Source organism: Sorex fumeus, unplaced genomic scaffold, assembly GCF_029834395.1.
Source record: "Sorex fumeus unplaced genomic scaffold, SorFum_2.1 ptg000044l, whole genome shotgun sequence".
NCBI classification, from domain to species: domain Eukaryota; kingdom Metazoa; phylum Chordata; class Mammalia; order Eulipotyphla; family Soricidae; genus Sorex; species Sorex fumeus.
The window spans coordinates 52157635-52170148 of NW_026606101.1; the positions used below are offsets into that span (position 1 = coordinate 52157635).

The 12514-nt window shown below is 42.8% G+C and overlaps 1 protein-coding gene across 2 annotated transcripts in view; it reads right to left on the minus strand.

Moving 5' to 3' along the window:
- The window catches only part of DGKG (diacylglycerol kinase gamma), a 235443-nt gene that overhangs the window by 145859 nt on the left and 77070 nt on the right, over positions 1-12514 (minus strand). For both annotated transcript variants that reach the window (XM_056121394.1, XM_056121393.1), the window contains exons 6-9: positions 9791-9961; positions 5507-5556; positions 1179-1253; positions 422-544 (exon numbers count right to left, since the gene is read on the minus strand). In XM_056121394.1, the coding sequence (XP_055977369.1) occupies positions 422-544; positions 1179-1253; positions 5507-5556; positions 9791-9961 (419 nt within the window). The remainder of the gene's footprint in view (positions 1-421; positions 545-1178; positions 1254-5506; positions 5557-9790; positions 9962-12514) is intronic.

A 12514-nucleotide genomic window follows, 5' to 3' on the forward strand; every position in this document is an offset into this window, starting at 1 on the left:
TAAAATATCCCCAACTCATACCAGATCACAATTTTTTCTTTCCCTTTTTGCTTCCTCACTCATCCCCGTCTAGCTTTTGGGAAAACTTACCTTGTGGAAAAGGTAAGATTCTTCCTCAACATCTGCTATGATTTCCCTTTGTCTGGTAGCCTTTAAGCTTCTGGTGGGTGACTATGCCCCTTCATAGTTCTCAGAACTTTATTTGTGATACTTTATTAAGTGCGTGATGAATGAATAAATAGGAACCTATAAATGAACAGAGGGAAATTGAAGGCTTTGAACTTGGCCTTGAATAGATGGTGTGTCCACTAGGAAGTCTCAGACAGAAACCAAGTTGATGTACACACCAAATATTCAATTACATATGGGGTCTGGTGCTCCTAAAATCAAGATTGCTCTAAACTGCAGCCTGCTGACTTACAGAGTCATCCGTGCCCAAGAGAACCAGCAAGGGGATGGTGGTCATTCCTCCATGAACCCATTCCTCTAGAGACACGAAACCATCCTTGTCATAGTCCATCCCTTGCAACATCTCCTTCAGTATCTGTGGAATTCAGAAAGCAACAATTGTCCACTTTAATTCTCCACTTCTCTATCTCCCCACCCTGTTCCTTCTTGTTAGTTCTGTACAGTGTGGTTTGAGTTTAACTCCTTAACACCAGTTCAGTGTGAGCAGAGCTGCAAAGGAGGAATTTGGAATAATGTCATGAGGTTCTCAGGATTTCCTCCCAACCTTGCCTCAATCTGATTGTGTGGCCATGAGCAAATCATCTTCCCCACAGCCTTCCTCCCATGACTCCAGGGTTCTGCTTTGTTCATAGGTGAAACAGAAATACTATTGCTACATTAGCAGAATTATGTTGAGGATTAGAGGAATTGGATATAAAATGCCTATAAAAATTAGAAGTACTTAAGTATAATTATTGCCATTGCTATTAATATTCTCAGTGACTGAAAGAAAATTTCAATTCTTTCTAGTTATGAATTCCTTGATCTAGGAAATTCTATTATAAAAATTTAGCTCTGGTTAAAAAGGCCAGGTATAATAAATTGAATGACACCCACACAAGTTGAGTCTGGGGGAGCCCCTCCTGGAAATATCTGCATTCTAGTTCTGTTGAGTTCCTTCTTATCTTGGAAATTCACTGGGAAGTACCACCATACTTCTGGAAACTTACCGGCCTGAGCTCCGTGGGATCCCACTCCAGATACTGGGCAATGTGTAGCATTTGGTTGGCGATACGGTCCATCTCCTAGAAAGCATCCAGGGGAGAAAGCAGCTGAGACGTGCATTGGGGAGTAAGGTTCATCAGCAAGCCAAGGCGGAAGCCTGGCAGGGCAGAGTGTTAGACACAGCCGCGTCACTCCCTGTTTCTTGAGCTCATTTGTTTCTGCTCCTTCTGCCTTGCTCACATAGTTCAGAGGAGGTGGGATGCTCACAAGAGACACAGAACATAGATATGCCAGGGGAATAGAGAAGATTCACAGAGCATAGACCTTCTCTTGGGCTAGAGCATTATTGGGAGTGATCCCTGGGACTCTGAGCACTGCTGGGGAGGTCTCTATGCAATTATTTAAAGTAGAAAACTGCATAAAGGGATCATGGGTGAATAGAATACTGCATAAAGGGATAATGGACAAATGGAAGGAAACGGGCATCTAGGTGAGCCAGGGCTTGGCATAAATTCTAATGGAACAGACCTTCATCTCTCCCCCTCTGACTTACACAGCAGAGAAAGCACCGCCATTTTCTCCTTTTCTGTGAATGAAGCTCATGAAGAACCTATAAATACTTACAAGGAGGTTCCCTCTTCCTCCCCTTTTCACTTTTTATTTTCACAGTTTCAGCAACTCACAACATAGCTATACCCCCAGGGACCAGTTCCAGTCAGGTGCGGGGCTACTGTATTGGTCCTAGCTCTGGCACTGTGATTAAGATTCTTTTTTGGCATCTCCTCTGTTTCCTTTGTACCATGTCCAGCTGTGAGCCCAGGACTCTGTGAATAGGAAATTAATGAGCAGGATGATGAGTGAGCCTTTCATCTGGTCCCAAGACCAGTCTCCATCTAAAATCTCACAGAAATGTTGGATGCTTATGAATCAGCGGTCTGAGTTCCACAAAAGCATACTGCACTGGGGAGGGGTCTGCATCACTTGGACACCATCGAAGAAAGTATACTTTATATGCAGGGCACACCGGCAAACTGAAGCAAGATTCAAAAGTGTTACTTCTACTTGGAGGAAAGCATGGTCAAAATACATGAGCTAAAACCAAACAGTTAAAATGGGGTTTTGTTTATGTTAAAAAAAAAAAAAAGAATCCCTTAGGATCAGCGAGCTAGAACAGGGGTTAAGGCATGGCCTTGCACACAGCTGACCCCGGATCAGTCCCTGGAGCCACTTATGGTCTCTTGCATCCTGCCATAGGTGACTCCTTATCACAGAACCAGGAGTAGTCCCTGAGTACCCACTGGGTGTGCTCCAAAACAAACAAACAAACAAACAAACAAAACAAAATCCCCAAACTCAACACCCCCAAATCCTATAAAGAGGGATTGAGGTAGTTCAAAGGGAGGGAAACTATGCTGTGTTGTGTGAAGCCCTGAGTTCAATCCCTGTGATTGCGTGATGCTGTCTGAATCAGTGGTCCCCACCAGGCCTCTGGGTTGAATTGTCAGGTCTGAATCCTTGGGGTGAGCAGTGTTGGGAGTGACCCCTGGGGCCCTGAGCACTGCTGGGGAGGTGTCTATATAATTTTTAAGTAGAAAACTGCAGAAAGGGATAGTAGACGAATGGAAGGAAATGGGCATGTAGGTGGAGCCAGGACTTGGCATAAATTCTGATAGAACAGTTTGTGAATCTTGTTGAATCCAAGACTCAGTGAGAGAACAGTGTGATTCGGGAATCAAGAAGAGTCAGTCTTGATAACAAAGTGGGAAGATCTCTGAAAGAACCAGTTCTTTGAATATGTCTATGTCGCTTGTCTGGACCATATGTGGACACTTAAAGAGTCATGGAGGGGTGGGTTTGATTCTGTCCCTGCTTTTTCTTTTTTTTTAGAAGAAGAATTTAATTTAATTTTTTTTTTTTTGCTTTTGGGGTCTCACCTAGCGATGCTCAGGGTTTACTCTTGGCTCTGCACTCAGGAATTACTCCTGGCGGTGTTCGGGGGACCATATGGGATGCTGGGAATCGAACCCGGGTTGGCCACAAGCAAGGCAAACGCCCTATCCACTGTACTATCACTCCGACCCCCTTAATTTAATTATTTTTCTTTTTTGGGTCACACCCAGTGATGCACAGGGGTTACTCCTGGCTCATGCACTCAGGAATCACTCCTGGTGGTGCTTGGGGGACCATATGGGATGCTGGGAATTGAACCCGGGTTGGCCGAGTGCAAGGCAAATGCCCTGCCCACTGTGCTCCAGCCCCACTGTGCCTGCTTTTATGAATAGTATCAACAAACTAGAGCCTGAGTTGAGAAAAAAAAAAAGCAAGTAAGAACTGGGAAACTTGATCTTGGCGATGTTTGATTTGCAGCCGAACACCGCCTAATACAGCACACTTGACAAGCGGGACATATGTGGAAGTGTCTTCAGAAGAGTCTGTTGTGTGAATCAATATCCCATGGGTCAACTGTCCTGGTCAACAACCGAGGGCAGAGGTAACTGGAGGGATGAGGGGAGGCCTCTTTGGGCTTTAAGACTTGTCTATTTGGGTGTTCACAACTGACTTGGGATATGGAAAAGGAGAGGAAAATAATCAGATTTTCTGTTTATAAAAATTTCCCCTGAAGGCTAGGGGTACCTTTAGGCAGGAGGACGCCCTTCCTGAGGTGAACCCCAAAAGGTAGGATCTATTTTTAAGTCAAGGCTGAATTCCCTGACACTGAGACTGTTCTCATAGAGGCTGCAGGTCACCTGCCCGGCCTTCTGGGGGCAAGAGGGAACTTCATCTGGGATTTCACTTGAGATTTGCCGAAGCCCACGGATACCACCTTCAAAACTATGTCCAGAAATGAAGCATTTCTCAAGTGCACTAGTGCACTAGTGCAGAGTCAGACACCATCTGTTCCTGTCTGGAGGATTTCAGGGGCCTCCTAACTCAGAGCCTTGGTTGCCAGCCCACAGCTCGGGTGACCCTGCTGGGACACAAGTCTATCCTGCTGCTCCTCCACTCAGCATCTCCGATGGCTCTGTTTCTCCCGAAGCAAACAGGCACCTTCTCCATCACCTAGAAGACTCAAGCAACTTCACAAACTCCCCTAGCCCCAACCCATTACTTCTCTGCCTTCAGCTTGTGCTTCTCACTCATCCTTTCTTTATCCTATTCCTGCCACTGTGTCCTGGTTCTCTGAACAATCTTTCAGGTGCCCCTCAGGTCCTTCCCACCACAGTTTCCCTCTGCCTGGAAAGTGTGCCCCCCAGAGCCCCCTGACTTATTCCTCACCCTTTTCAAGTTTCCATTTGGAAGCCCCTTCAGGGCGTGTGTGTGGGGGGGATCCTTGACTTCTCTGGCAAAAATGACAGTTTTCACCAAAATGCTTTCTTAGCTTCCTTGTCTTCTCTTCTGACACACATGTCACCCCTCCGGCCTTCGCATACTCTGCTTCCTAGCATGTGTGCGCACTCCAGAAAGAAAGCTTCATGAAGGCACGGACTTTTGTCAGCTGTCTTCGCTGACAGCTGCCCGTGTTTGAAAGAGCACCTGCCATATGGTAGAGGCTCAGTAAATATTTGTTGGTCAAGTGTCTGACACTTTGTGATTCTCACACAACCCACGCCCAGCAAGGCAAGAGTGGCAGTCAGGAGCCCTGAGGCACCGTGGACTTTAGAGGGATTGGGATGAATCATTGGTCTTCCTTCCTCCTTCAGATCTGTCTGACTCACACTCAGCTTCATGTAATCAACTTCAGAGCTTTTCTGTTAATGATGGGTGATGACGAGCCTGCTGGTCTCTATCTGCCTCTGTCCCCCAACCCCCACTCCCACCCACCCCCACCTTCTTCCTTTTTCTATTTCTCTCTCACTCCAAGATACCTGACCTATTCCTCACAGGTGTTCCCTGGTGCATCGAGTGGCAAGACTGGGCGTCAGTGCACATCAGCAGTCACCTGACTTCATCCTGACTTCTAACCCAGGTCTTGTTGCCTTCCCTTCTTCCCATTTCCCTTCTGCCCCTGTCTCCAGCAAGAATTTACGAAGGTAATTTCTGAACTGATTGGGAAATGAAACGAGGGGAGGTACATCTCTCCTTTCTGAGATTTTCCATCTCTTCTTCTGAAATGAAAAAGCAACTTGGAGTTGACAATCCTCCAGGCTGGAAGTAGGAGTGTGTGTGTGTGTGTGTGTGTGTGTGTGTGTGTGTGTGTGTGTAAGGGGGTTTCTGCTTAGATTTCTGCCACCCATACTGAGACTGCTTACTCCTAAAGAGAAGGTACTGAGAGGGTGTCAGACCCTCCCTCTTTCCCCCCCAGCCTTGCTCAGGTCTCAGAGTGAGAGCTTACCGCTTGGTCCAGGAGGCCATTCTCATCCAAATCATAGAGATGAAACATGACTGCAAGAAACACACACAAAGGTGAGGCTTGAGGAGTCCTCCAGGTTCTAAGGGCAAACTGCCTGATGCTTTGATGGCCCTGTTTTTAAATCAGTTCTGACCATAAAGGGATGAAGGGTTCATAGCCAGTTCACTCACACCCAAGGCACAGTCTGATTTTATTACAGGACGGAGATGAGTAGGAGAATCAAGCTCTCTACTTCCAGGCCTATCCAGCTGTGGTCAAGGAGATGATTTCCTGTAGCGTATGAACATTGTTGCTCAGCTTCCTTCTACTACAGCTCAAAGCCAATGGCAGCTAGTGGTGGGATACAGGCACGAGAATTCTAGCTGGACCATTGCTTCTATAGTACAGAGTGTGGAGTTAGATTCCAAACCTGGAGCTGATTTCCCATCTTTTTTTTTTTTTTTTTTTGCTTTTTGGGTCACACCCAGCAATGCTCAGGGGTTACTCCTGGCTTTGCACTCAGGAATTACTCCTGGAGGTACTTGGGGGACCATAGGGGATGCCGGGGACCAAATCTGGGTTGGCCATGTGCAAGGCAAATGCCCTACCCGCTGTGCTATTGCTCCGGCCCCCTGATTTCCCATTTTTAGGTGTCAAATAATTCATCTAACTTCCTGGATTTAGTTTCTTTACCTGAAAGATGGGCTGGAGCGATAGCACAGCGGTAGGGCGTTTGCCTTGCACTCAGCCAACATGGCCGACCCGAGTTCGATTCCTCTGCCCCTCTCGGAGAGCCCGGCAAGCTACCGAGAGTATCTCGCCCGCATGGCAGAGCCTGGCAAGCTCCCCGTGACGTATTCGATATGCCAATCACAGTAACAACAAAGTCTCCAATGGAGACGTTACTGGGCCCGCTCGAGCAAATAGATGAACAACGGGAGGGCCTTTACCTTTTACCTTTACCTGAAAGATGGATATTATAATAGATTCTTTTTTTGATTTTTTTGTTTTTAAATTTTTTATTAGTGAAACACCATGAGGTACAGTCGTAGACTTACAAATTTTTGTGCTTAGGTTTCAGTTATACAATGATCAAGTATCCATCCCTCCACCAGTGCCATTTTCCACCACCACGGTTCCCAGTATCCCTCCCCCCCATCCCCCCCCATCACACCCTGCCTCTGTGGCAGGGCATTCCCTGTTGTTCTCTCTCTCTCCTTTTGGGTGTTGTGGTTTGCAAAAGAATAGATTCTTTTTTTTTAAAAGTCAATTTGTGAATACAGGTTGAATTTTTCTAGTTTATGAAGATTCATAAGTAAATGAAAGGTAAGATTTATTGTCCAAGGAAAATAAAAACAAAAGTGTTTTTGAAAAGTATTATTTTTCTCTCACTGATGCTTATATATGGAATCTAATATGTATCATGTGTTGCCCTGAGTATTTTATCATTTTATTTAATCCTCATAATGCTATGAAGTAGCTTATATTATATTTATTTTTATAAACTGTCAATATGCTCTTCAGAACCATCCTCTATCTTATTCTAGTTGTAGGGAGGTGAGGTAGGACAAGGAAGTCTGGGAAAGAAATTTCAGCAGTCAAATGCTCATTTAGTGCAAGGCCTGGGGCTTAACATTGAGGCTTTCTGTACTCTCTCTTATGTAAAATGAGAATAATCCTATCATATCTAGAGTTTTTGTAGGTTAAAAGAAGATAATGAATCAAACAGCTCAGCAGAAATAAGGTCCCCAAGATGAGCATTATTATTGTTTTTTATGACATTGGCCATAGCAGGGCTTGCAGGTCAATACATCCATACCTCCCAGTTGATACATTTTGGCATAGCAAAAAGAACGGCCTGTTTTCAATCATTAAAATCAGAAGATAAATAAAATTAATTTGGTTTAATTTTTTTTTAAGTGAATTAAGATGGGAACAGGACTTAACACACTTGCCCTGTACACTGCAGACCCTGATTCGATCCTTGGCACCATATATGATTCCTTGAGTACCTCCAGGAGAGATCCCTAAGCACAGAGCCAGGAGTAGACTCTGAACACCACTGGGTGTGGCCATATTCTCTGCCCCTACCCCCATCCAAAATGAGTTAAGATAAAAACACTGCCGGATATGTGAGTGACTTTTTCTGCAACAACAACAGATTCCAAGGAAAAAAGATGGTGAGAGAACCAAAGATTAATAAGAGATGGAAAAAATCATAACCATAAGCCAATGTACATTCAAATAATTAACTTTGAATATACAAGACAATTGGGGAAATGTAAATGTTGACTAAGTATTTGATAACAGAAATCATGTTTTTTTAATCATGTGACAATGTTATTGTGCATGCATTTAATAAAAAGTGCTTTTTAGAAATACATGATGAAATATGTACAAATAAAATAATATGATGTTTGAACTATTGCTTCAAGATAGATAATCTGTTGCAGATTGAATAGTAAGCAGTATAATTAAAATGATATTGACTATAAACTGATAATTATTAAAGCAGGGTGCCAAGTATATGGAAATACCTATTTTTTTATGTTTGATATAGCTAAAACTTATTCTTCTTTTATCTATGTTTGACATTTTCTATACCATGTTATTTTTAATACAGTTTATGTTTACTTCCATTACAAATAGAGGCTATATTAAGAGTCACTAATACGAAACATTAGCACATTCTCTCTTATAGCTGTAAGCAATATATCCCTGATACTCAACATCCAGTTAAATGCTGTGCATAATTTGACATTTCACTCCTAACATTAACTGGAAGACATAGACATTTACTATATTTGCTTCCTAATTAGCACTTTAAGCCTGCAGTTGTTAGTAATGCAAACTTTGGGAAGATTTTTTAGCTCAGCTAATGAGCAAACTTTCATTTTGTTTTTGGCAAAGGTTGACCTTGGCCCAACTTTCCTTTGATAATGTTTAAGTTTCGTTGACTAGTCTAATTATCAACTGGAATTTTGACTTTTGTTATAAGAATGTGTTTTCCTCTTGATATTTATCAAAGCCTCAAGGGAAGTCCAAACACTACTCAACTTAAAACAAGATCCTATCATCCTCGGTTTTTATTTAATTGTATTATTATTGAAGGCTTGAATAATTATTCTTGAATAATTGTATTATTCTTTAATTGTATTATTACTCTAAAGGCTCACTCAAGGAGGCCTGAGGAACCCCTCTCGGTGATTTTTGGCTAACCAGAGAGTTCAATGGAAGGGCTTGAGAAGGTTCTTTGGGCCCTGCTGTGCGCAGGTGCCTCCACTGTCAACCAGGTGATGTCTGGGGAGACTTGAGGGTTGCACCTGCCTATGCTTGGGAGACCATGTGGTGCCAGGGATTGAGCTGGGTTCAGTCACATGTAAGGCAAGTGCCTTCATTCTTGCACTCTCTCTAGCCCTTATTTTATTATTTTTACAGGGGCTACTCCTGGCAATGCTCAGGACTCAAGTCACTCCTGGAGGCACTGGGGGGTGGGGGTGGGGAGGGACGGGGACACAAAATCCTGGAGACCAAACCTAGGACCTCTCACATGCAAGGTCAAATGCTTTACTATGTCCCCTAAATCCTGCTTTTAAACTTTGCTGTGGACTAAGAGCTAGTGAGATCATCTCTGAGGAAATCTACCTGAAGGCAAGCTGTTTTAGTCATTGTGAACTTTTCTATGATTCCCTGACCCAAAATTATTACTCTCTTCCTGAAGATAGATTTTTAAAACCAGCATCAGTAGCATGGTGAAACCGAGTTCATCTCCTTTTATTAATAAGCCCTCTTTCTTTGGAGGCCAAATACCGGGGACTGGATGGGAGGAGAAATGGAAATGAACTTTAATATCGAGGTTGATTAGATCTTAATAACAGAACCTTTCTGAATTGAAGAGCTATTTGAGGACAGGTGAGGGGAAAGAATACATGTTGAATGTCATCCCTGGAAATAGCTACTAAGAGGGGACAGTGGCTATTCTGCTTGGGGACTTTCAAGTCCTGCTGGCAAAGGAAGGGACTCTTCATGCTCTGCAGAGTCTTCCTTTCCCACATGATGTTCCTGAGTGCAAAGGACTCAGCTGCATTTCCCACTCTATGTACAGTTCTGTGTCCCCAAGTGGATCCTAGGAAACTGATATCTTTGCTGAAGGACAGACAACCTCCCCAAAGAAGCAGAATCCTTATGTGTGAGCATTCTCAGCTCCATCTCCAGCTGAGAATGAAGCTCAGGCCCTAGAACTTCCTTTAAGGAAAAGCTGCATCCCTAGACAGGGCATGTACTTACACTCCAGTTTATCCTGAGGTCTCCCGGTCTCCAGCAGGGACAGGGAACACGCGACATCATTCAGGTACACTATGGGGGAGCCTGAGCCTGAAGACGGAGTGGCAGCATTTTCCAGGGTGGTCACAGCCACTTGGTCCTTAGCTGGCACTTCCTTCTCAGAGCTTGTGCAACCTGTGACAGACAAAAGGAAAGCATTAAAGGGTATTTCATGTGAGATAAATATTAAACTGTGTTTTTCAATCTTTTTGTTACAATAGACCTCACCTCTGGTGGTGCAGTGCCTCGGGCCTGGTGGTGGTGGGGGGGGGGGGGGGCGGCAGGGATCACTTCTGGTGACAAACCAACAGTGAGGCCAGGTGGTTTGATCTCTGATTCTGTGAGGCAGTGCTACCCTGACAGATGTTAGTAGGGGCCACCAAGGGGCTATGTGATGCCTAATTCTAAGCCAGACCCTTAGGCCCTAAGCTTATGCTCTCTACCTCTTATACTTTCTCCCTGGTTCAGGCACTATACATTTTACATTGGAAGTAAGAACTACATATAAAATATTTATCTTCCTAAAATATCTATCTTCATAAAACATCTTCAAAAGCTTTTGGCTCATAAATCAAATTATTATCCTAAAAATCTGGTTGGTATTGGTAGTTTCTTTAAATGGACCCTGTCTAACTGTTTTTAGAGTCTATACCCTTGAAAGAAATTTACCTGCAAAGTTTCAGAGAATAAGAAAGTGATTTTAGTAATTTCAATAGATGACAGATAAACTGAGCCTATTTTGGTGGAAGATACCCAATTTGCAAAGATTATTTCTGTTGGGATGCCAAATGTCCAGGCACATGGATTTTGGCCTCTCACATTTTTCGTCTCAAATACATTTAAAGATAAATAAATGTATTTTTCATCTCAAATACATTTAAAGATAAATAAAAAGATGACCACTCAGATGGCAAAACTGAATTGACAACAGTTTTCTGAATACAGTGAAGAAGTTTGACTAATTACAATCCTAATCAGTTGGATTAAGAAAAATGCAGAAAGTGGCTTATTATAGCATAGGAATGGAGTAAGTTTTTCTCTCTGAATTTTTTCTTGATTGCAGGTTGCAAGACTTCCATGCTTTCACTCTCTGTTCAGAAATATAAAATTATAACTAGCCAGAAAGCTAGTCACCTGCATTTTAATGTGGACTGCACTTTTTTTTGAGGCACTTTAAGTATTATCTCTTTTCCCAGCATCTCTGTATCCAGGCTGATCAGTAATAGTCTCTTACTTGTATGACTGTGCAACTCACATAAAATACATGAAAAAGTAAAAAAGAAGACTAGCAATGGAAAATCCAACTCAGGTGTTATAACGCTAAGCAACAGTGTTATAACCTTCAGCATAACCTTAACAATGATGTCTTTCAGGAGGAAGAAATGCTACTAATGCCATGTTTGTTCAGAGAACCAAAGTGTGAAGCAGTGAAAGAAATCATTTCTTAATAGGTCAGTGAGCTAGAGAAAAGTCTAGCAGGTCCTGGCAGATAGGCTGTGGTCTAAAGGAGCTACCCATCATTCCTAAAGACAGTGGGTTAGACCAAAGGCCACACTCCGTCTGTATCTATGTTACAAAGGGTCTTGTGATGACATTAGGATAGAGTCTGAGAAGCAGAGCTGCTGAGTAAGGTGTGTAAGCTCCATTCTCAAGTTTCAGAGGACAAGGTCTTTGAAAATAGTTTGTTACTTCATATGAGACTGACACCCAAGAACAGTAGAGACAAGGGCCAGGAAGATTGCTCCATAGTTGGAAGTCTGCCTCATGAGCTGGAGGAGAAGGCAGCTGGAATAGAAAACGGATCACTAAGTCAATGATGGTTGGAGGCATGTTAGGGATGGGAGACGTGTGCTAAAAGTAGATAAAGGACCAAATGTGATAGCCTTGTAGTATCTGCATTGCAAACCATAATACCCAAAAGTAGAGAGAGAGTGTGGGGGAAATTGCCACAGAGGCAGGGGTAGGGTTGGGATAGGGGCGAAGGATACTGGGAACATTGGTGGTGGAAGATGTGCACTGGTAGAGGGATGGGTGTTTGATCATTGCATGACTGAAACTCAAACATAAAAGCTTGTAATTATCTCACAGTGATTCAATAAAAAAATTTTAAAACATAATTTGTTACTGGACAAAACCCTATAGGGAGATCTAACCTCAATTACACACAGAAACAGAAAACCTCAGGGATGAGCAAGTTAAGATAAATATAGAATCGGATTCGATTTTTAAAAAGCATTGAGACCAAGAGGAAGGGCAATGCAATTAATAGCCATGAGGATTATTAAAACTATCACCGGAGAAAAGCTTACAGAAAACTGAAATATATAATTTATAAGATAAATGTGAGAAGTCCTTTCCATTGGTTATTTTACCCTGACTTGCTTTAATACCATCATATTATTCACTTGTTAAGATAATTGCTTTTATTCAAACTTAATTGTAGTAACTGGGACCATATTTATCCTCCCACCAAAGACAACTAAAACACTGGACAAATATATGAAACAATGGTTTCCGAATGTTAACAGTACCAAATGATAATCCCAGGAGGTGGGAATACAAGAAGACGATTTCTACAATTGCCATATTTTATTTTCTGGAAAATTTTTTTAGGCTTCAGTGCAGATCCTGGCAGTTTATATGAATTTAGAAGATAGAAATGGTAGTCTGGGGGTCCCAGGTGGATTG